The 26,448-nt window shown below is 44.2% G+C and overlaps 1 protein-coding gene across 1 annotated transcript in view; it reads left to right on the top strand.

Moving 5' to 3' along the window:
* LOC126455584 (protein takeout-like) overlaps positions 1 to 26,448 on the top strand; it is a 73,514-nt gene that overhangs the window by 39,795 nt on the left and 7,271 nt on the right. The window contains exon 4 of the mRNA XM_050091342.1: positions 10,587 to 10,720. Within this exon, the coding sequence (XP_049947299.1) occupies positions 10,587 to 10,720 (134 nt within the window). The remainder of the gene's footprint in view (positions 1 to 10,586; positions 10,721 to 26,448) is intronic.

The following is a 26,448-nucleotide window of genomic DNA, read 5'->3' as shown; positions in this document are numbered from 1 at the left end:
TACAGTCCCGATTTAGCGCCTTCAGACTTCCATCTCTTTAGGCCTCTGAAAGATGGACTACGTGGCGAACAATTTCAAGAATCGGATGCTGTGATCAAAACTGTGAGGAAGTAGTTAGCCTCAGTTGGTTCCAATTTTTACAAGCGCGGTATGCAGGCTCTGGTTGATCTTTGGCAAAAGTGATAACGAATGGTAGTGATTATGTGCGAAAATGCAAATGAAATATGGCTCTATTTAGCTGTGCTGTTATGATTTATGTATCTCCTGAAGTTTCCATGAATGAGAGGCATTGTTTCTGGATCGACCCAAGTAGACTGTTTCTTAATGCCTCAGGATGTGTCCCATCAATCAGTCACTTCTTTTAGTCAAATTCTGTCATAAATTTCTTTTTTCCCAATTCGATGCACCATTTCTTCACTTTTAGTTTCCTCTTCCGATCTAATCTTCTACATTCTTGACTTGGATTCGCGTAACATCCACGTTTTGTTTCTGTACATGGCAGAAAAATACGCCTTCAGAAGAGACTTCCCATCTCTTAAACTTATATTCCTCGTTACAATTTTGTCTTTTGCAAAAACAGCTTCCTTGATGCTGCTAGTCGCATTTTACATTCTCCAAAATTCTTCCATCTTCAGTTTTTTTGATGCTCATACAGCAGAAATCATCTACTATTTATAGCCTGTCATTCTCAAGTCTGATTTCCTCAGCAACGTCCTGGTTTAATTGTACAAACCTCCACTCCCTTTTTTTACTTTTGTAGATGTTAATCTTATAATCTATTTTTCAAGAAATGTCGTTTATGGTGGTGTTAGAATTACAATACCATCAACTCATTTTTTATTCTGTCTGTATTCGCTTTCCTATTTATCTTTGCTAGTATACTTAGATAAAAACGTTATGAATCGGCTGCAACCCTGTGTTATTCCATTCTGAACTACTACACATCTTTCATGTTTTTCTACTCTCAAACGTTTAGTTTGGTTTCTGTACAATTTTCAGATAACTTTAAGCTCCCAGTATTTCATCCTTGTTTCAGAATTTCGTAGAGTGTGTTCCAGTCAACAGTGCCAAAAGTTCTCTCTAAATCTACAAGTAGTGTAACCGTACCTCTTACGTTTGTCAGTCTGTCTTCTGAGACAAGTCGTAAGGTCAGTTTAGCCAGACATACTTCTCCATTTGTCTGGAAGATAAACTGATCTTCGATACTATATTGCAGAGCATGTGTTGTTAAGAAGAACGATGCAATGTTCCTTCCGACATGCAGGCACTACGACCAGTACAGCCATTATGAAGTACATAAACTGTATTCGCAGTTGAAAATATGGACCACCATCAGCTGTATAAGGGGATGACGGCAACGAACCCGGCCTTCGTGGTTTACGGTGGCGGTCGCTTTCACCACTTTGGCTATTTGTGCGCGACTCAGGACCGTACGTTGACGTTACTGCATCACAACCTGTGCTCGTATACACAATACGTAATTCTAATACAGGGGAGGACATTTTTCACTGAAAGTCGCTGTATTGCGGTCGCTTTCTACTAGTGATCCTGTTTTTATGGAGATAATTCGTGGCAGCATTTTTCAACGATGATTAATTAAACCGACGTTTCTGTAAAATGCGTACTTGTCAGGATGTACTTCCTGTACAGCTGTAATTATTACGTTCTTCTTTAAGTCTGAAGATACTTTGCCAGTCGTATACCAGACGGAATAGTTTTGTGATGACTAGTTCTCCCAAACACTCTAATAATGGAGAGTCAACATTAATTTTGCTTTGATGACTGCTGCTAATATAGACACGAGAGCAGTATTTGGAAGTAGAACACACGATTGAACTGTGTTGCAGTACCGTAAATAAAATGTATAATCAACTTCTTTTAATTTTCAGACACAATCACAACTACCTTTCCAGATTATCAATTTCGACTTTCTCAAATGGCCATCTTCAGATCTAAAATAAAAAACAGAAATCTGCTTATAATTTAAGCTACTCCATATAAAATACTTTTTGTATTAAAAACTACAGACATAATAAAATTCTCTTCTGAATGGAGAGGTTGTAACCTTCCTGTATAAAATCATGATGTGTAACCTTCCCGAACAGATTAATTAAATTTGGATAATTAAATCCTGACGTTTGAAAACCGATAAATCTTAACTCACGAAAAACTGACAAATTTTGACGTAAGTAGCGCTACGCCATGGCCCTGTGAAATCAATCTGAATCTGTCCGTGAAAAATAAACTGAAAAATTTTTACCTCGTGATGGTGTCGACGGATAGCGCTGTCTATATATCTGCTCATAAATGGCACAGGTTAGTGCAATGCTGGCTTATCTACTGATACTGGATGACATTTGTCTGAGAGCTGAATTACTAGAAAAACTGACTTTACGTAGTGACGTAGCTGCACAGCTGGTCGTCTGATTACTAAAAAGCACTAGAGAAGAATTCTGGAATATTTTAATTTAGATAAATGACTGGATCGGGACTGGCATTGACTTAAGGGGAAATTATACTTTTATTGTTGACTGGTAAAAACAAATGTATTCTAAAAAATTTTTACGTTATTGATAAAGATCTATAATCCGTTACACGAGAAAACTGAATATAATACAAATCTGGTCACCTGGTGCTGACGAATCACAAAAAAAGATTGAAACAAATTAATATTAACATCTCAGACAAGTGACTTAACTACGCGCATGCCAATAAAAATAATAAAATTTGCCTTACAATAGATGGTTGACTTAAGTACACGTGATTATTCATTATACAGGGTGTTACAAAAAGGTACGGCCAAACTTTCAGGAAACATTCCTCACACACAAATAAAGGAAAGATGTTATGTGGACATGTGTCCGGAAACGCTTACTTTCCATGTCAGAGCTCATTTTAGTTTCGTCCACCTACGCTCAATGGAGCACGTTATCATGATTTCATACGGCATACTCTACCTGTGCTGCTAGAACATGTGCCTTTACAAGTACTACACAACATGTGGTTCATGCACGATGGAGCTCCTGCACATTTCAGTCGAAGTGTTCGTACGCTTCTCAACAACAGATTCGGTGACCGATGGATTGGTAGAGGCGGACCAATTCCATGGTCTCCACGCTCTCCTGACCTCAACCCTCTTGGCTTTCCTTTGTGGGGGCATTTGAAAGCTCTTGTCTACGCAACCCCGGTACGAATTGTAGACTCTTCGTGCTCGTATTGTGGACGGCTGTGATACAATACGCCATTCTCCAGGGCTGCAACAGCGCAACAGGGATTCCATGCGACGGAGGGTGGATGCATGTATCCTCGCTAACGGAGGATATTTTGAACATTTCCTGTAACAAAGTGAATTCACGCTGGTACGTTCTGTTGCTGTGTGTTTCCATTCCATGATTAATGTGATTTGAAGAGAAGTAATAAAGTGAGCTCTAACATGGAAAGTAAGCGTTTCCGGACACATGTCCACATAACATATTTTCTTTCTTTGTGTGTGAGGAATGTTTCCTGAAAGTCTGGCCGTACCTTTTTGTAACACCCTGTATTAACAATTAATCATTTGTTCATCATCTTCTCATTCCATGGTATCATTTAGCTCTGCGGCTGATCACAATTGTTATTCAGTTCCATATAATAAAACTTTACAATTTGTTCTGCACTGCGACTTTTAACAACTACTAACTATAAACTGCGCAGTACCAGCGACGGACTGCAACTACACTGTAGCAGCGAGGGGACTGCAACTGCGGCAGAGACTGCTCTGACCTGCGATTCAATTGCAGATCTCTTTTAACAGGGGCAAAGATATTTTATGTCTCAGGCAGCACCTGTGAATTGTCGTTCTAGGAAGTGAGCAATACATCGAGATTACATTTGCTCCAGCATAGTGGTGAGCCCCTTACAAGGTTCTGAATGGAGAATTCTCTTCTGAATGGAGAAGCTGCGACACCAATACAGTACCGCCAGGACTCGGAAGCTAGTGACATGACGGAAACACTGAAGCAGTAATGCCATGGCTGTTCAAGGATAGGACCTCACCACATCAGTTAAAGGGCAGAAGGGAAAGCAGAGCAGAGCAGGGTGAGCATTCACCAAACCGACATACTGTAGGAACAGGTTCCTGAGTGGAAAGGAAGAAAAAGGTCTTAGGAACATGTAGCCGGAAATGCGTCGTTGCCTCGGTACATGGCGCTGACGAATGGCAGAATGGTCCAGTGTTAATGCCGGGAATAAGGTAGATAGCAATGGTCGAGAGGCGGCGAGGCTATGACAAAACGAATACCCTCACAGACATCACCCACATCACACATTTCAAGGCCTTTAGGGCGATTCTGTGTGCGTACACCAGGTTGGAGACCGGGTTCTATACAGCATGACGAACCTTAGTACAAGCTGCACGCACGTTGCCCGCGAACATGGCATAAGGCAAAATAGGATTATGTGTATCCCGGATGACAACTGCTACTATCCCTCCACGTGCAGCAAGTGCAAGCGAATTTCCCGCTACAGGAAGGATTTTGTAGATTTTTTTTTTTACACTAGACCATCACGATTATAAGATTTCTATCATCGGTCTTCTTTACCGATGAAGCAATCTTTACCAGAACTGGCGACATCAATCTGCATAATCGTCATCTACAGGCTGCAGACAACCCACGGAGGATGTGAAGCGTCTTTTCAGCATCGGTTCAGCATCAGAGTGTGGGCAGGGATTCTTGTCGACCACATACTTAGACCTGTTATTATTCCACAACACCTCGACAGAGGGACGTACATGGACTTCCTGCGGAATACTATGTGTGGGCTGCTTGAGAATGTGTCTTTGGCAATACGACAGGTTACGTGGTTTCTGCATGACGGAGCACCGCCCCACATCCGCATTACAGTTCACCGACTTCTCAACAACACCATTCTCTGAAGCTGGATAGGTCGCGGAGGCCCTACAGATTCACCTGCTAAATCATCGGACGCCCTGGATTTTTACCTCTGGGGGCATTTGAAAAGCGTTGTGTGTGCTGAACCGCTTCCTAATGTGCAGATCCTTCAAAAGCTTGTTCAAGACGCCTGTGACGCTATTCGGAGAGAAACCGGAACGTGCAGAAGAGTGTGGCAATCCATAAAGTGACGTGTGAACGCGTGCATTGCATCCCATGGAGGCCACTTTGAACATCTGTTGTGACGAGGACGCGGCGCAGCTCTGTACTGTGTTCCGGGTCCATTTCCGGACACATATTCATGGGACCTTTTTCCTCTGTTTCCAGTCAGAAATCCATCTCTGCAGTTTGCCTGGTGTTATTGGTGTCCACACTGTACTTAGCACCAAATTTTGACATCCAGTCTGAATAACCAGCCTTTAGCCACGAAAGGAGCTCGACGCCAGTCCGTTTGTTAAGACGAGTCAGCGATCTGACAAGTTCTTCGCTAGCTACAGGCCGCCGCCTATGCTGAGTCCCAGTGCCTTCCGACCGGCTGACTCTTTTGCTGTCGGCTGCCTACCTTGCTGGGCTGTGGTTCGTATCTGTAGTCCTGTCAAATAGCAGGTATATCTCGCAAAAGCTGGAGCGGAAGATTTTATTCTTTTAACCCATTTATATTGTTGGAGAAATTAAAAAACCAAAGTTTTACCAAAATAATTTAGTCTAAAAACTTTGAAAATTTCGTACCTATTTCAGTTTTGTCCAAAAAAGTCAATCTCTTGTGCTCCTAGAGCTTTCATGACTGTTTCCTTTCTTAAAAAGAGCAAAAAATTCTCTACAAATTCGATTGCTACAACTTACGGAATACCAAGGGCGCTACAGTTCGTCAAAAATTAGCAAAATTTCTAGTTTTTATGAACATTTATTTCAGTTTCTGTTTATATATCAGAAATGTATCAGATTTTACGTTATAAATTTGATCTGAACATCTCACCATGCGGTATTCAATTACTCTCTCTGGACTCGTGTGATTCCTGGGCATCTATACATCGCAGGAATACGCATCTATGTATCTATATATTGTCAAGAACAGTGACACAGAAGTAAAATATTTGAGAAAATATTCTGTAAACTTGTTTTGAAATAATATAAGCGCCCTTTAAATATTAAGTAGTAATTTGGCAGTAAATTACTTTATAGGCAGTAAACAGTAATATGGACACTTTGTTATGTACTCATCGAATATGAGGTGTTATTAGCTAATTATTAAATAACTCTTTGAGCTGTGGTACTTTGCTTGATTTCCCGATTTCCTAAAAGCTGATATAATACTTTCGCCATTTTTTCGTGAGCCAAGTGCCAAATGTTAGAGCGTCGAGCTGCACGTATTTTTTGTTTGGTTAATGTTTCTGGCGCTGGTATCAACAGAGCTTTTTCAACTGAACCGTATGCTCTTTACAACTGCGTTCGATAGATCTTGAGAAGACAATTACAGTGATTTAGCATTTGTTAATATTTTCGTTGAAACGTGTCGTAAAAAATTTGAGAAATGTCCTAGAACTCAAGAGCACAGTGACCGGAATCGCCATTAGCGATGCAAACACCACCAAGCAGAGCTGTTGTGCTACTGTGTGTTAGAACGTCTACACACTTGCCTGTTTTCTTGTCTGCACTGCAGGCCGCACATTACTGCTTCAACATGCGTTGCATACAGGCACGTACCGCAACGAGGAGTGGCTGGATATACCACTTTATATGGTGACTATAAAAGAAATGCCGTAAAGCAGTACAGAGGTATACGGCTAAATATTCGGTTCGCCAACGTCGACGCGCCACGCGATTGCACGAATTATTAAGACGCTAGAGTTGGCAGGCTGCTTGAACGTCAAAAAGAGGACACGAAAGAAAACTGCAACAGTAACGAAAAAATCCGCACAGTGGTACAAGCCATATTACCGAATAATATGGAATCAGCAAGACGAGTGTCATTTGCATTCTGCATGGACAATATTGCCATCCCTATCATCAGTTTCTACATCAGGTATTCGACGTCTGTGATTTCGAACGTCGCGCAGAATTTTGTCGGTTTGCCCTTCAGCAACTGAGGGACGACCTTACATTTTCCCAACCGATGAAGCAACGTTTTCTAAACACGCTAATGTAAATTTGCATTGCATACAGTACTGGGCAACCGAAAATCCACACTGGCTTCGTTAGGTGCAACATCAACGGCCGTAGAGTGTAAACGTACGGTGCGGCATTATAGGAAATTACATTGTAGATCCTTACTTCATATCAGGCGTTCTAAATGGACATTCGTAGGCACACTTTCTGACGAACATTCTGCCAGTTCTTCTAGAAAAAGTACCACTGAATATTCGACGGTGTATGTGACTGCAACGCTACGGTTGACCAGCTTACTCGTCCCGTGTTGCAACACAAATGCTTAATGAGAACTTTCCTGGACGTTGAATAGGACGAATTTCTATTGTCATGGCGTGCGAGGTCCCGCGATTTGACACCTCTTCATTTCTTTCTTTGGGTAACAACGATTCTGTCCATGACGAAACCCCACGAAGCCTAATGATGTGTGTCGTCGAATCGCCAGTGCGTGCTCTGCCATACCATCTGTTGTAATTACATCTGTTCATCGTTCTGTCGAACGGCGATTGCAAATGTGCCTTTCAGTCCATGGTCAACAGTTTGACTATATACTTAAATAAAGGATAAGTATAATTGTTAGTGAATTGTTTATTTCATATACGTGTGTATGATATTGCGTTGCAATGTCAAATAAGTCGGCAGTTTGTATTGCACGTAGATGGTAGCACTGTCATTACGCGCTTACGTTCAGCATGAAACGGGGTTTCGTTAGAAGAATTTATTTTGCAGTGAACAGGTAGTCACCAAAGTATGTATAGTAAAATGTTTGGTTCAACGAATCTATCCCATATGATATAAGTCAGAGCAGTGTTAACAGAGACAGTTGTCCGATCCCATGTATTTTACCTCTAAGAAGCACGTACAGGAAAAGATAGGTCAAATCTTTCTTGTTATATTCAGATATTTAATACAGAAGATGCTTTTTGCAGCTCACGTAAATATGGAAGTGTACATAATTGTGAAATAGTTTTCCGAAGCCCCTTTGTGATACGCTAGATTCTAGGTTATGTCATACATCATTATGAAACGTTCGTAGGTGAGCCTGCAGTTAGATGGCAAGTTGGTTCAAGGGGAAATACAGCTTTATTGTGGCAGAGCAGACCTTCCATACGGTGTACATCTACGCAGTCTGGTCCGAGACGCCAGCTTGTATGTACTTGCACCGCAAATGCCATTCCGGGCCACGATGCTCTCTCATTCTAGAATATTTCTGGAATTTTTTTTACGTTAAACATTAACCAAACAAAAACATGCTTGCCCCTAGACGTACATAACATTTGTCGAAAACCGTGTTTCGATATGTGCAACCGCTCACAAAATTAAAGGGGTGTTACGTCTCAAACGCCCGCACGCGCGCGCGCGAGCGCTGATATATATATATATATATATTGATAACCTGCCATTGTAGTAGCAGTAACCGATCCAACAACTGCACCACACACTTGAGGTCTTATATAGAAGTGGCCGACCTCAGCGCTGTATCCTGCTGTTTACATACGTTTCTACGAGAATACGCATGCCAATACCAGTTTGTTTCGCGCTTCACTGTAATACGACATTAGAACCTCCATCAAGTGAATTTAGGACTTAAGTTAAAATTAAAAATGAAAATTAAGTTGAAACTGTTGTATTAGAAAAATACTAAATGCAAAACTGAATTTATGAAAATTAAAACAATTTAATAATCTACATTAATTAGGTACGATTTAAGGGACACAATTTACGAAAAACAGAATCATAAATGGTAAATGGCCTTAAATAATGTAGGAATACTTTTCGCCGACAAAAGGGATTCACCTTGCAAGTTTCAATTTGCTTTTTGTGGCAGACTTGACAAATAACTGGTAACGCAAATTATCCAGCGTATGGGAAATGCTATCACTTCCATTATACAGTGCGATAATAAACAGCTCAGGAGCTGTTTTTATTTCTTCACGGGTAGCGTCCGATTTCTTGTACATGCCAGATACTGGCAGGTTTAAGTAGTTCTAAGTTCTAGGGGACTGATGACCATAGATGTTACGTCCCATAGTGCTCAGAGCCATTTTGAACCAGATACTGGGCTTAGGTGTTCATTATTTTTAATAACGTTGCAGAACTTCGTTATGCCTTTGCCGAAAAAAGCGGATGTTATATCACATCCACAGACGGAGGAAGTGAACAGAATATGTTCACTGATGAATTTGTAGGAAGCAGTGCAAAACCACATGACTTCTGCACTTTCTCTTCTCGGTTTTAGAAAACAATAAGTTTTCGATACCTTGCTCTAAACGAGTCGTGAGTACAAGGAGGTCAATTTCTATTCCCATTACAACAACTTTTCCAAAATGGTAAATGTTACAATGTTTCCCGCTAAATAGCAGTTCCTACACAAAATGAAGGCCTTGCACAGCAGGTGTTGTCATCACTTAACACTTCTAGGCTGAGATGCCATGGTCCATACATAAGACTCTCCTCTGACGTTTCGCCTTCGACTGCGGAAGGCATCCTCCGAGGACAATCGGCGAACTGCAACGAGAGCACGAGTGAGCGCCGTATATATAAGCCACCCAGATGGCGCCGCTGTCAATCACTTGACGTCGGCTGTGCTATGATCTCTGATATTGCCAAATTTCTCAGTTGAAATTAATCGATTGTCACGCCGTTGCTGCAATGTTGACATCCATACTTTATCCAGCTAAATGCCTTCATCTTTTCTATTAAATTATTGCAGTGTTTTGCAATCTCAATCTCATACAAGGCAACAGCAGCCTCAAAATTTCTCCTACATTCTCCGTAAATCAGGATCATTTCAGTTTCTTCTTCTGTGGTTGCAACATTCATCGTCCACTTGCACGTCTGTTCTCCAAATGACAGGTACGTATGCAGGCAGTAAACACTGTGCAAGTATTGTAATACTTAGAATCGCTATCTGCTCTATGACTGCAAGATACGTGAGGCCCGGTTTCAGTGTACTGCATGTTACGACGCGTCGTTGCTCGCTACACGACCACGGTGGCGCGTCGAGTTCGAAATAACGGAGGAATACAACATGGCGAATGGGGTGCATGGAGGGCCCCACTTGTCATAGGATATTCAAGGGCCATTGAGTTGAAAGTAGTAAATCACTATCATGTACCCATTTTTATTGCTACGATTACAGCGAAACGAAGAAAATGGTTTAAACAAAACATATATCAATTTTGTCGTAGAATCGTAATATGCAATAAATAACGGGGGTCCCACTGAAAACTTCTAGCTGCATGACCCCCTCTAAGGCAAACAAACTGGAATTATACCGTCTCTGATCCGAACTGTAGGTTTCGAGATATTTAAACGTCTTCATTGAAAATGAACACTCGGTGTATTCTTCATTGATCAACGTTTGCAATAGTTCATAGCATATACTGAGCAATGTAGTTGCATCTTAATTATGTGAGAAGTGATGAGAAGTACAGTCCTGTGTATTTAACAAGTTTTGAAATAGGATATTATCATATGCTCGGATTATCACTATATCTTGTGTTACAGAGTGCTTCTCAAAGAGAGACGCTTGGAGATTGACCTGTTTTTCCCTATGCTGGACATGAGCTTCAAGTACAACGTGTCTGGTAAGGTACTGGTGCTGCCACTGGATGGTTCGGGCACGGGCACAATGAAACTCGGTGAGTGCCGCTGGCAGTTCTGGTCGAGTAAGGTTCACTGATACTGCGCAAGGAAATTCTGCAAGCTTGTGCATTAGAGGATACACATTGAGGTGGCAAAAGTCATGGGACAGCGATAGGCTCGTATTCAGATGGCGTAGTATCGTGTATACAAGGTGTAAACGGCAGTGCATTGGCAGAGCTATCATTTGTATTCAGGTGATTCATGTGAAAGGGTCTCGGACGCGATTATGGCCGCACGACGGGAATTAATAGACTTAGAATGCGGAATGGTAGTTACAACTATATGCATGGAACATTCCATTTAGGAAATCGTTAGAGAATTCGTTGTTATGAGACGCACAGTGTCAAGAGTGTGCCAAGAATACCGAATTTCAGGCGTTACCTTTCACAATGGATAACGCAGTGGCCCTCAGCCTTCAGTTAACGACCGAGAGCATCGGTCTTTGCTTAGAGTTGTCAGTGCTAACAGACAAGCAACACAGCAGGATATAGCCGCAAAAATCAACGTGAGACGTACGATGAACGGATCCGTTACGACAATGCGACGAAATTTAGCATTAATGAGGTATGACAGTAGACGGCCAACGTGACTTCCTTTGCTAACAACATGACATCGCCCAGGAGCTCGTGCTCACATCGGCTGGGTCCTAGATGACTGGAAAACCTGGGCTGGTCGATGAGTCACGATTCTGTTGGTAAGAGCCAGTGGCAGGGTTTGAGTGTGGCACAGATCCCTCGGAGCCATCGACCCAAGTTGTCAACAAGGCACTGTGCAAGCTGGTAGTGGCTCCATTATGTTAGGGGCTGTATTTACAGCTAATTGAACACCATTTGCAACCATTCATGGCCTTCATGTTTCCAAGTAACGATGGAATTTTTATGGGTGACAATGCGGCATGTCACTGGGCCACACATGTTCGAGATTGGTTTGAAGAACATTTCGGACAGTTCGAGCGAATGATTTGGCCACCCAGATCGTTCTGCATCAATCCCGTCGAACATTCATGGGTCATAAAGGAGAGGTCAGTTCATGCTCAACAACCTGCACCGGCAACACTTTCGCAATTGCAGACTGCTGTAGAAACAGCTTGGCTTAATATTTCTGCAGGGAACTTCCAAGAACTTTTTGGGTCCGTTCCACGCCGAGTTGCTGCAATGCGGAGGGAAAAGGAGGGCCGACTCGATATTAGGAGGAATCCATGACTTTTGTCACCTCAGTATTAATGTTTGACGTCTAGAATGCGAGAGGTGTGTGTTTTAATACAGAAATATAGTACTCCGTGACAGAGCACACCGCACCTTTATACTACAAAAATGAATGTGTATCACTCTAGATCTGCGATACATGTGATGTATTGTTTCAGAACGTCTTAGAAATCAAGTATAATAACTTAAAAATCGATTTTTTCTCATTTATTGTTTTATACATTTAAAAATTTTTCTTTCTTCTTTCCTTCTCCTACGGGGGAGAGGGGGAGGGTTTGGAAAAAGGTTATCATATGCCCTGAAAGTAAATCACATTATCAGATGCCAATATTATCTTTACTGCTTCAGGAAAAAAAGGACTGCAATTGAAAGAGTCAACAATAAAACTGAACAAGCAATGCGCCCCTTAACTTTCCTGCTTCCGTCAGACGATTTCTCGTGCATGCCTTGGGAGAATACGTATTTCCAGCAGGTCGTCTCTCCCTCCTCAAGGTTAATATACTAAAAGCACCTTTAAATTTGGCCTAGTAAAACACTGAAAGAGATGTATTTTTTCATAGTGGGACAAACATTGTGCGCTGCAATTTTGGGTATTTCTGTCTCATCATTTGTAAGTTTAGAAAATCGTTGTACTGCACAGTGCTGTTGACGGAACTTTGCGGATTCCACCTGATACTCCGAATTATTTGTGCCCATCCTTTACGGTGGTACATATGTACCTGTCTTCTCTATTGTGAAACTGATAGTCACACACTACATTTTCGCATGACCTGTTTCAAAAAATTCGTGATAAATCGATCGATTCTAAGTTTGGAATTTTCTTGTACAGAGACACACACTAACGTAAACGTATAGTTCTTCTGTTAACCCAAGCGTCCATCTTCCACTCATCGTGTTAAGACTTTCCTACTGCTCTTAGTGAAAGAATAGCAAATAATGTGTAGTATTATTCATAGTTGCTCTGCTGAAATATATTTTTGTCTAGCAAAGGTTTCATCAAGCAAAAAACTGCAGTTTATCAGGCACGTTGTTACGGGCAAAGTCTTGTAAATTATGACGAAATACCGGATTATAATCGCACATTTAAAGTTTTGAGGGTACCAAAAAAATTATGTGGCACATTCAAGTTCGCACAGAGCAGTGAGAGCTCATAGCGGAGTACTAAATTCGCGAATGAGGCATATCCAATATTGTGGCTTTATTAAACACGCTCATTTCACACGTTCGTGGTAATATATCTTGAATTTTTACTTACAGTACCAAAACAACTCATTAGAGGTTTCACCGTAACAGAGAGCTAGAAAAATGAAACTCGCCGAGAGATATAAGTCAAAATCACCATTTTCACGCACTCATGGTTTTGTTGTAAGGACGATACATTGCGTTCTGACTCTGTGGCGACTTGAAACATATTGAAGGCAAGGAAAATAAGAAACTGGCTGTTGGTTACAGACTTAAACAGACAACATGCAACAGTAGTGTTGGACAACCGTTAAATTGACTGGGAAGTCACCACCTTCAGTTAAACTTGCAGAGCACCATTAAGGAAAGGTAATCCATCAGATAAATAATCGTACAAAGGAACACAAATTACCAAGTCAGAGGCCGATTTCGTCAAATACGTGGGGAGGTCCTTACATGCCACACCAAGACTAAGTTCTGTCGAAGATGACGGGCATGGCAAAAATATGAGACCGTTTCTACAACAGGTAGGCCAGAAACCGATACGACTACTCAGGAACTCGGGGACCGGGCTGACAAATCGCGAAAAATCGCTACAAAGAAGAGGCCTAAACGTGTCTCCGAGAAAGCTGTTGAGAGCTCTAATGCGGTACTGAGCGACATCGAGAACTGCTTCCGGGACACCAAAAGCAGAATTACAATTAACCACACCCGCGAAAGCTCAATCCACCTACACAGACGGCTCAAACAGGGGTGCCCTTTGTCTGCCACGTTGTGTGCCATAGGGTCGGAAATCCTTTTCTCTTGAATTCCAAATTACCACATCTTAGCTTTCGCAGTTCACATACAGTGGTACAAGTCTACACAGATAACGTAAGCATTGTCATTAAGAAGCAAGAGGAATTAACTGCACCGTAAGAAATAATCATCGAATATTTGCAACATAGGTTAAACTCAATGAATAGAAATTTACTATATCAAAATTAGTTATGTTTTGTATTCTGCCCACTCGTCTAATTTAGGGTGCCTACGAAGCTGTGTTCCCGGACCGTTAGACAACAATTCAAGCAAATCGTATTAATGGAGTTTATTACAATAAGTTAAACTGACAATACTTAGCTTTGGGTATTCAAAAAGGTGTGTTGCAAGCACATGGCAACTTGCAAATAATCAGTGTCCTTCCGTAAATACAATTTCATTGCAGGCAAAATACTATAGTTCAAAAGTCACTGCTGTAGCGTATGTATGACGGCCGGTCTTCCACCCAGGCCGCGGCTAGGCGGCGCGGCGCTTACATTCTCTTCGTGTAGGGCCGCTCCTGTCTCGGTGTCATCCTAGAGAGCGTACTGTTGGCTAACGTCGTCCCAGAGCCATCTCTGCTCTTCCATTCTTCATGGTCGTTCCGGCGGCACTAACGCCGGAACAGTATGAGCACACGGCCGTATAAATCAGCAATAGCTATGGCGGCTGGATGAAAGAAAGCAACTAGGAATGAGGACTATGGCAAACATACTAACACTGAAATTTCCTGGCAGATTACAACTGTGTGCCGAACCGAGACTCAACCTCAGGACCTTAGCCTTTCTCGGGCAAGTGCTCTACCATCTGAGTTACCCACTGGCGCTGCTCTACTGCTTGTGTTTGAGTAGTTTAGGTGGTAGAACACTTGCCCGCGAAAGGTAAAGGTCCCGAGTTCGAGTCTTGGTCTGGCACACAGTTTTAATCTGCCAGAAAGTTTCATATCAGCGCACACTCCGCTGCAGAGTGAAAATCTCATTCTGGAAACATCCCCCAGGCTGTGGCTAAGCCATGTCTCCCGAATATCCTTTCTTCCGGGAGTGCTGGTTGTGCAAGGTTCGCGGGAGAGCTTCTGTAAAATTTGGAAGGTAGGAGACGAGGTACTGGCAGAAGTAAAGCTGTGAGGACGGGGCGTGAGTCATGCCTGGGTAGCTCAGATGGTAGAGCACTTGCCCGCGAAAGGCAAAGGTCCCGAGTCCGAGTCTCGGTCCGGCACATAGTTTTAATCTGCCAGGAAGTTTCGTATCAGCGCACACTCCGCTGCAGAGCGAAAATCTCATTCTGGATACTAACACTGGTTCAGGCTAACTGGAGCAACGAAGCGAACTTAGTTTGGGTACTCTTAGAGAGCAGAAGACGAGATCAATCGACAAGCTACAAGCAGCGTTTTATACACATGTGTGCGAAATTTAAGAAAGAAAGTAACTTTCGTATGACGTGTCACTGCCAAGTAATTTAGCTAGAGTAAACCGGGACCATACATAGAAAAGATGGATACAATATACGACAGTACAGATGACAACTGAAAGGAATACTCAGTGAGCCGAACAGAAATGGCACTTTTATTCAGAGACGGCAATTGCATTCAGTCGCTGCGGTTCATGATCCTGTCATGCACGCCCCCGGTAGCCGAGTGGTCAACAGTCTGCCGCCGGCAGTGCTGCGAGGCGGTCACGTGCCAGAGCGCTACGGGCGAGGCGCGCACGGTGTGTTTGTGTTTACTTCGGCCGCTGTAAGTGCCGTTTTCCTTCTAGACCACCATGGCGCACAAATATCGGAAGAAGACATTGTGTTTCAACTTTTGTTCCGACTTCGCCCGACCCAAGGCCCTCGAGATAGAACGATTTATCCGTGATGAAGTTAAAATACCACCAACGGATCTAATTGGTATCCACTTGTCCATAGTTAGAAGTACCGTCTACGTCAAAATGATCAACGATGCGGCGTGCGACAAGGTGTTCTAGAGGCAAAACGTGGACTGCGCTTCTGTCATTCCGACGGCAACGTCGGACCCTTTACCGTCGATCACGCAGGTCTCGGCACACGAACGATAAGGATCTTCGAACTGCCGTTCGAACTACCTGCAGACGTCGTCATCGAGGCGCTCCGTCCCTATGGCAACGTTCTGGAACATGTTGGCGAACGATGGGTACAATTTCAAACCTATCCCGCTTTAAACGGTGTTAGACAGGTCCGCATCGAGTCACAGAAACACGTGCCTTCCCATCTACGTATCGGAGGCTGCCGTGCCATTATAATGTACGACGGCCAACCTCGGTCTGTTCCGGTTGCGGGAAAGAAGGTCACCTACGGTCTGAATGCATTCAACGACGTTTCGCTCAGGTCCCGTTGTCGGAAGCGTCCGTCACACCCACGATGACCGCCCTACCGGTCACTTACTTGCCACATCTACAGTTTCGTCCAGCCCGTCGCCCGGTCCCTCCGATCGGCACGTCCCACCGCCTCAGTCACCTACGGACGGTGCAGACGTCCCACCTGACAACCTTGCCGCCGAACAGGCTCCCGCACCGGACGCTGAGGAGACCAGTACTTCTTCACAACACCTGTTTGACAATTTCATTGTACCCACCGACGCCTTCGAACCAGGTCGACGCTCCTGCTTGCCATCGTCCGACACTGAGGTACACGTGCGCAAACAACGCTCGCCACGTAGGCGCAAACACCGCCGCCGTTCACCGACGGGCTCTCAAAGCGTCGCCACCAGCGACGACGAAGACGACACCCAACTAGCCGACATTTCCACACAGAGGTCGGCGGACAGCTTTCAAGATGAACAAGACGCTTCGCAGGATGGGACCACCATGGAGGTCGCCACGCACAATGCAACGATCGGTGCGCTGGTTGAGACGCCTGTCTCCACGCCGACAACTCCAGATCTCTCTCACCACGACGCAATTCCCATGGACATTGGACAGATACACGGCACCGGAGCATTGGCCGACGACATTGAGGAAGATATGTCCCCTCCTCCGGATGAGTTGCCTCCGCCGGACGAGGCTGCCTGTTAACATCAAAAGCGAGGCACTGCAGCTGATGAGACGGGACGTCCTGTCGGTGCCCTCCTCATACTTCCCTTGGTGATGGTAGATGCGCGTCCACCACCACTGAAACAAACGTACCGGTTCGCCACACTGAACATCAGCATGATTGGCACTGCACCCAAGCTGCAGCTCCTATGTTACATGCTTCGGGCCTCTGACGTCGACGTCGCCCTTCTTCAGGAAGTACACGTTGCCACACTACCACCAGTCTACGGCTACGACTCATACACGTGCACATGTGATCAATCAGGGCGTGAGTGGCTTTCTACATACGCGAAGGAATCCCCCTCAAGGACACGACAATCCTTCCCTGTGGAAGGGGCATGGCTGTTACCATCTTCGACACGCGCGTCACCAATATCTACGCTCCGTCTGGCTCCACGAACCGTCGGCAGCGGTCCACTTTCTTCGGACATGACGTGGCGCCCCTGTTTTCTGGACGCTATGATCGCCTTATCATGGGAGGCGATTTCAACTGCGTCCTCCATCCGCATGACCAAATGCCTGGTTATTCGCCATGCCCGGCGCTGCACACCTTAATCGAAAATTTCCATCTAGTGGACGTTTGGGAGAAAATTCATGGAAATACCCCCGTTTTACCCATTATACAGCACATTCTGAGAGCAGACTGGACCGGTTTTATGTCTGTGCCCTCCTTGGCATTTTCGGACCACTGCGCCGTCATTTGCTCCCTGGCTCTGCCACCTCAGTCAGTGTGGCGCAGCAGAGGTTACTGGAAGCTTAATACCTCTCTCCTTAATGATCCACACTGCCGACAATGTATTGCCACTACATGGGCGTCTTGCGAAAGACGCCTCCCGCAGTCCACATCCACATTCCATTGGTGGCTCACATGTGCCAAACCTGCGATCAGAAACGTCTTCATGCAATGTGGGAAGGAAGCAGCAGCATGGCATCGAGACACCACAAATTTTCACTACTCCGTCATCCGTGAGCTCGATGCGCTCCCTCCATCGCCTGACACCCATAGGCAACGACAGCGTATTAAAGCTCGTCTCCTTTCTCTCCAACGTGCACGACTGCATGGTGTCGTGGTGCGTTCCCGTCGACAAGACCTCCTCCACGACGAAACTCCATCCACAATCCATGCCGCATCCGACCATAGTCGTCGACGTCGACTTTTCGTCCCCAACATCACGACCTCCGACGGTTTTAACCACACAACACAGGCGGCAGTGGTGTCTGCCTTTGCTGAACATTATCGCCAATTTTATGATGATGAAACGATGGCAACGCCAATTCCTGATGATCTCCGTTCTTCCCCTGATCGGACCCTCACCGTAACGGAGTGAACGTCCATGATGTCTGCAATCACCGCAGAAGAGGTGGTAGATGCGATCAACAAGGGGACCAAGAACAAATCCCCAGGACCAGATGCTTCCTCGCTGGACGGAAATGATTCGGGAACTCTTTACTCCGTCCTTCCCAATTCCACCTGAATTCGTCACTGGCATTCTTCTACCTGTGCCTAAGCCGAAGGGACGGTCTCATGTCACTGCATATCGCCCCCTTACACTGATGAATGCGGACTATAAGATCTATGCACGCCTCTTAGCAGCGCGCATACGCGCCGTCTTACCTACGGTCCTTTCACCGGAGCAGACTGCACGTAGTTGTGGGGCCACCTTACAAACAGCCCTAAGAGAATGCCGTGACCTCATCGCGCTGGCGTCGGTTTGTTGCCTTTGTGCAGCACTGGTATCCATCGATTTCACGAGTGTCTTTGATCGCGTTCAACATCCATTCCTCCTCATGGTGGCGACACGTATGGGGTTCCCATTACCTTTTGTCGATGCCATTCGCCGGTTACTACTTCCCGCAGTCTCGATGGTACAAGTCAATGGGAGGCTTGTAGGACCGATTCCTATACGCCGCTCTGTGCGTCAAGGATTCCCTATGTCTACCTTACTATATGCCATTGCACTTGAGCCCCTCGTCACTGGTCTTACCTCTAGACTGCAGGGTCTCACTTTGCGTGACTAAACCTTTCAATGCAGGGCTTATGCGGACGATCACCTCTTTCTCAACTGCTCCTCCACGGAACTCAATGACGCCATCCAATGGATCCACCAGTATGGACGTCTTTCTGGTAGCATTCTTAATGTCCGTAAATCGACTATGGTGCACATTGGGCGCGGCCTCCCGGCCATGGTGCCGACCCCACTCCCAGTCAGTACCACCCTTCGTTACTTGGGTATCGAATTTACGAGCTCCACACACCGCACAGTGGCCCTCGCTTACCGACGGCTTTTGCAGTCGATTCGGCACCATGTCCGCGGTGAAGTGCGCCGTAATTTAAACCAACCCAACGTGTGTCCTACGTCAACATGTATGTCGCCCCTAAACTGGTACACGTCGCCCAGATCCTCCCAATGCCATTACTCCATGGCCGCCGCATCCAATCAGCCTTTGGATATTTCGTGTCAGCAGGGGCACTTATCAAAGTCCGCTACAACACTCTAACACTGCCTCCTGCTAAAGGTGGCCTTGGACTCGTCAACGTGCGGGCACGATCTTCTGCACTCTTTGTCCACACACTGTTGCGGCACTGGCAGGGGCCGGTCCCGTCCTTAACACGCAGTCTCTTAGACATCCTCCGACCAGCTTCTCTCGATCCACCGATCAATGTGGCACCTATTTCTCCATTATTGTGCCACGTCGGCGATTGTTTCATAGAACTCAGCTACGTTCAGGCCGGTCTTCGATTCACCTGTCCTCCCCGTACAAAAGATTACTATCGTTTGTTCATGCTGTCGAACCCTTGCGACCCCATGGTGCTACAGCACCCTGACATTAACTGGCGAACGGTTTGGGGGTGTGTACATGCACCCTTTTTACCGTCGTCTGTGTCTGCACTCTGGTATGTTTTAGTCTATGGAAAATTCCCGACTAATAGCCGACTTAATAGCATAGGACTGGCCACCTCCCCACTCTGCCCTGACTGTCAGCTCGAAGACACCGACGAGTACCGTCTTACGTGCCCCCTGAAACGAAACATATGGCTCCTCATCCAACGAATCATGGGCTTTTACCTCCGTGCCCCGCCAACGACGGTAGCCCCGGATTTCTTGTTGTTGCCCCAGACATTTCACTGCCCTCTTGCTAAGCACCATACCCTAATCTGGTTTCGAGGACAGGCTTTAGAATACCTCTTTCAGAGTGGTCCGCATACAGTCCTCGACTTCTGGTACAAAGTTGTGAAAGCACATAGCACCCTCACCCGAAAACCATCTTACCGACAAACTTTTGCCGGTTATCTCCGCAGCGTCTTCCTCGATCCCCCTCAAAGTTGGGGTGTGCCATGCCTACCTGTCACATGATGCAACACCCTTCTCCACGTTTCATGCATCTACCAAAAAAAAAAAAAGAAGGAAGAAGACAGAATATGTTATATTTTGTTGTGTATAATGTTTATGAAATATTTTTTTCTTAATTAACAGTCATTTGTATATGTTTAAATGGTACCTTGAAGAACTCTTGCATAGTGTATATATATGTACTGTTAGTTTGTTCAGTAAAGATCATTGGGGGAAAAAAAGAGGTCAGCGCGACAGGATGTCAATCACAAGGGCCCGGGTTCGATTCCTGGCTGGGTCGAAGATTTTCTCCGCTCAGGGACTGCGTGTTGTGTTGTCCTAATTATCATATTTCATCCTCATCGACGCGCAAGTCTTCGAAGTGGCGTCGAATCGAAAGACTTTCACGCGGCGAATGGTCTACCTGACGGGAGGCACTAGTCACACAACATTTACATTTTATTTTTATCGTGTCCTGGATATTATAAATGGGCATAATTCTTAATCGGGTGTATTGTCATCACGGACAGCAGTGCATGCTCTGCACAAAGATTCCATGCTGGACATAAGATAGGTAAGAAATTCTTGTGGTAGGGGTCTCCATTTCTCGCCAACGCTTGACAACTGCTGACTGGTCGCTGGTCATTTGGACGTGCTCCGATATGTCTCCCCTACGCATCCCACACTTGCTCGATCGGAATTAAGCCGGGGGAGCTGGCAGGCCGGTCCATTTACCCAATATCCTCTCGTTCCACGAACTCCTCCACTGCGCTGTTCAATGCGGTCGCAAACTGTCATCCATAAAAGTGAAGCATCTATGTTGAGACGCACCTGAGGAAGGACTGCAGTGTCACAATAACGTTGCGGATGAGTATACTGTGCTCAAAGATTTGGAGATCAGTAAGGCCATACATCATTCCTCCCAACACCATAGCACCTGAGCCACCAAAACGGTCATATTCGACAACGCTGGGCCTACCCTCACATGGCGAGAGCTGGAAACATGTAATGCACTCAGGAATATTGTCAAACATGGAACTGTGCAGGTAGAGGAACCCTTGGAACGAGAGGATATTTGGCAAATGAACTGGCCCGTGCTTTCCCCCGATTTAAATCGTATCGAGCAGGTGTAGGATGAGATGGGGAGACGTGTAGCAGCATGTCCATATGCACCAATGACCATCCAGCAGTTGTCAACCGCCCTAGTGGAGGAATGGAAAAATTCGGAAATTTGTGGTGAGTTCCTATGGGACCAAACGGCTAAGGTCATCGATCCCTAGGCTTACACACTACTTAATCTAACTTAAACTAACTAGTCTAAGGACAATACATATGCCCATGCCCGAGGGAGGAGTCAAACCTCCGACGGGCGTAGGCGCGTGAACCGTGGTAAGGCGCCTTCAGACAGCACGGCTGGAGGAATGGAACGCCCTACCGCAAGGACAACTTATCAACTTTGTGGTCAGCATGGGACCACATTGCAGAGTATGAGTTGCCATCTGTAGTCACTATAAACGCTAATAAGCGAAGTCACGCTCTTTGTAACGTCCAGAGAGCCATATGAAATTGCGACGACATCACTGTAATTACTGCCTTTGAATAAAAGTGTCACTTCTGTTCTCTTCATTGGGTATTTCTATCAATTAGCTTCAGGATAATACTGTCTGTGTATACTCCAGGTTTCTTCTACGAACGTTACTTGGCAATGACGTATTGTGTGAAAGTTTCTTTCATCCTTAAGTTTTTTAATTGCTATGTACAGTCAAAGTTCCATCACATTGCGGCGACGCTTCCTCCACCGAAGCCTATGATAATAAGTATCGTACCGACTGTGATCTGGCCATCACATTTTCAAGGTCCCCTCCGTTTTAACTGCCCTTCCCGTACAGAGTTGAGGTTTAGGTCGCCTTAATGGTGAAATTCGTTACAAGTCTGTCTTCTATTTTGTGCCATTTATTCGGCAAGTACCTTAGAGCAACCCCTGGAAGTTTCATTATACATGAGGAGGTACCATTAAGCGGTGCAATGTCGATTGTAGTTGTTAAGGATATGGACCCTATGGGCCAAGGCAGCTCTGGTCTGTAGGATATTGATGACTGCTCTGCCACCACATCGACGAATCATAAAACAACCATCACGAAACTGAGAAGAATCTGGAAGAATAGGCACGTTTCGATACTTCAGTCTAATGTTGAATCTTTGACAGGAAACTTGGCCACTCGCCAACTGCCGCTGAGACTATAAGTCTGAGCCATTCACTTTAGATGCCAATAATACAGACCACACCTAATTCCGGTTATCTGCACAATCGAGGAAGGGTGTAGGATAACTGAGTTTCTGAAGGAAGTGTTGTCTTCCTTTCGGGCTGTGGTACTGCTTTATCTGATTGTGGCCCGGTGGTAATTGCCGCTCAATGTACAAGCAAACACAAGTTCAAGTCCATCCATTCCTTTATTTTTCAAACTACATTTCGCATATTTGTTGCGACTATCAGTTTGATGGGACGACAAGAATAATTTGCATCAGTTTCAAACTCACCAGTAATAGAAAAACCTTTTCAAACATTTGTGGCGTGTTTCTGCTCTCGCATAGACAAGCATGAAATGGTTTATTGTTATAGTTTGATTTTCCACGAGAAATAACCTCAATGAAACGAGTGACTACAGTGCAGTAACACAACACATGCAGGCTGCTATGAGTGTATTCATCAATTGCCATTTTTTAATTTGAAGTTCTAGTATTCATCTTGCAGATTTGTTTTGGATTTTGCTTATTTGATCTTGCGAATGCCGTTCAACCGTTGGCAAATAGCTGTAAGTTGGAAAAGTTCTAACATTAGCAAGAGATTGTTTTCTTTGGGTTTAATAGAGTGGTGAAGGTAGTTCAGGCAGCTCGAAACATTTATAGCGTGTGTGGGGCCAGTGCTATGAAACAAATCACTTCAAAAAAGAATTTAAGTTTTCACGGAAAGATTGTTATGGCATCAATGATTTCCTACACCAGTAAGCCTTGATAACTGATCTGTGAACTGTGACATTTAACCTTAGTGAGACAGTTTCAATCAATAGGTAAAGTTTAGTAGTTGAATGTAAGAGCACTGCATGCCCTGATTCAAGACAACAGAAACTGAAAGGGTGACTGTTACGGGATTTTTGTTTCAGTGTCATCTATTCGTTTGTCAAGAATCCCTAAGTGTTATTGTTAGTGGTCACGAATTATGATGCTTCTTTTTATCTTCTTAAAAAATAATAATTAACGGCTGAACCCTTACAAAAGATCATGTTGGCCAAAGGGCAGTGTGAACAGATATTTTGCATCCCATGGCATAAAAAGAGTGTTGCGCCATACGGACTACTGTTCCAGTGTGTGTGTTTGTGTGTGTGTGTGTGTGTGTGTGTGTGTGTGTGTGTGTGTATGTGTGTGTGTATTGAGGCCCAATCAACACACGCTGACGCTCCGGACGCCAAGCAGAGACGGGCAACAGAGGCGCCACAACGGTAAGATTTCTATACAGGACGCTCGACTATTAATAACAGCCGCCTGAGGTGCCAGGCTGACAGGAGCGTCTGGTGCACCCAAATGCAAGATTTGTATGCAGTGTGTACCGTACTTAGTAGCGAAAACTGACGTGGGTGAAAGTGTGCGAAGGAAAAAGGGGCATCAAATCATAAGTTGGCTGTATGGAAAAATGTTCTCGAACCATCCCTTAGCGTATTGCAGTTGGCATTTGCTGCAGCTATGGAACAATATACAGGGTCTAAGGAACGACCAACAAAACTGCATCAAGAGTTGCTTCTGCAAGATGACGTTTGCATGCATTCTGCTGATGGCACGAAAAGAGCTATCCACGAGTTTGTTTCGAGTGTCATCCCTTCGCACTTATTCTTCCGATCTTGGCCCTCAGATGGTTACCTTCTCAATATTTATCGAATAACCACATAGCAAATTCCTTTCTGGACCAAAAAAAAACTTCAAATCTGGCTTGATGACACAATTAACTCGGAACCAGTAGGATTCCGCAGGCATGGGATCAGTAAACTACTTCAACATGGTCGTCAGCCTGTTTTAAATAATCGGACAAATTTCTTTCGTATGTATTATTGCAGTGCTCAATAAACTAATGGAAAACGCAGTTGAAATATGTACTATACGAAGGTAAATTAATTACGGCTTACCACAATAATACATAACATATTAGATAAGGGATCCTAAATACACACAAACTGGCATGATATTATTCAGTTTGGACTTAGAAAAAATTCTTGCTTACATGCTTTTCTCTGTCATACTAATGTAGTATGGAGATGTCGCAGGTGGAGCAGACATAAAGAAACCCTTTTAATACGTTATTTAGAGCTACAATTTCATAACTGTGTACTCACAAAACCCAAAAAATATTCCAGTTCTAGTCATGTGAATGAAAAATGATGTTTTGTTACATAATTAATTTGTGAAAGATGAAGGCATAATTTGGTAACATACTCAATCCACAATTATTGCTTTATGGTATATGGCTCTGACATTTTGGTTTTTCAATCTTAGGTGTAGTGATAACTGCAAATCTCATTAAATATTAGGATAATGTACAGTGGCTGCACTGTAAAAACTGTGAGTAGGCAACGCATCTTTTAATCATTACAAACTTAAAAGATGGCTTTTTGGAGAATGTCATTGGTATTATTCCCAAAACACAGGAACACATATGAAAAGACAACATAACATTGGTTGCAAAATAATGAACATTCACAGACCTTATAAGCTACCAGTAATAAAGTAACCGTATCAAAGTCTACTGTGAAAGAAAACCGTATGCGATGACTGAAAAAGGCGCAAAGATAATGAAACCAGTGAATGTGTGCAGTGCAAGTTCTATTTGAGCTTCTGCTAATGAAAGAGGGGAACCATTTGCCATCAGAACATGTTTGATGGATACAACGCTGACACTAATGTATAAAATTATTACCTGTATCAATACAGGGTTATTACAAATGATTGAAGCGATTTCACAGCTCTACAATAACTTTATTATTTGAGATATTTTCACAATGCTTTGCACACACATACAAAAACTCAAAAAATTTTTTTTAGGCATTCACAAATGTTCGATATGTGGCCCTTTAGTGGTTCGGCAGACATCAAGCTGATAATCAAGTTCCTCCCACACTTGGCGCAGCATGTCCCCATCAATGAGTTCGCAAGCATCGTTGATGCGAGCTCGCAGTTCTTGCACATTGTGTCTGTTCACTTCACCATTAAGAAAAAATGTTGCTTCATCACTGAAAACAAGTTTCACACTGAACGCATCCTCTTCCATGAGCTGTTGCAATCGCGCCGAAAATTCAAAGCGTTTGACTTTGTCATCGGGTGTCAGGGCTTGTAGCAATTGTAAACGGTAAGGCTTCTGCTTTAGCCTTTTCCGTAAGATTTTCCAAACCGCCGGCTGTGGTACGTTTAGCTGCCTGCTTGCTTTATTCGTCGACTTCCGCGGGCTACGCGTGAAACTTGCCCGCACGCGTTCAACCGTTTCTTCGCTTACTGCAGGCCGACCCATTGATTTCCCCTTACAGAGGCACCCAGAAGCTTTAAGCTGCGCACACCATCGCCAAATGGAGTTAGCAGTTGGTGGATCTTTGTCCTGAAGTGTCGTTGCACTGTTATGACTGACTGATGTGAGTGCATTTCAAGCACGACATACGCTTTCTCGGCTCCTGTCGCCATTTTGTCTCACTGCGCTCTCGAGCGCTCTCGAGCGCTCTGGCGGCAGAAGCCTGAAGTGCGGCTTCAGCCGAACAAAACTTTATGTGTTTTTCTACGTATCTGTAGTGTGTCGTGACCATATGTCAATGAATGGAGCTACAGTGAATTTATGAAATCACTTCAATCATTTGTAATAGCCCTGTATGTTATAGAAATTCTCAATAAGAGAATTGATGACGTTTAAATGTAATAAAACTTATACTGTTTGATTTTTGATGCCTTGAATCAGAACACGCTAGAATTTTGAGCCTTGCGTATTGAATGCATCTGTCTCACGAAGATTAAATGGTTACAGCTCATAGCATAAGTAACAAGACTTCCTGAATTTGGAAAATCGTTAATTTTTCTTGTAAAACGAAAATTCTTTGTTTGACGTGATTTATCCGATGGCACTTGGCCCAAA

Source organism: Schistocerca serialis, chromosome 2, assembly GCF_023864345.2.
Source record: "Schistocerca serialis cubense isolate TAMUIC-IGC-003099 chromosome 2, iqSchSeri2.2, whole genome shotgun sequence".
Classification (NCBI taxonomy): domain Eukaryota; kingdom Metazoa; phylum Arthropoda; class Insecta; order Orthoptera; family Acrididae; genus Schistocerca; species Schistocerca serialis.
This window is presented reverse-complemented; position numbering and strand designations above follow the sequence as displayed.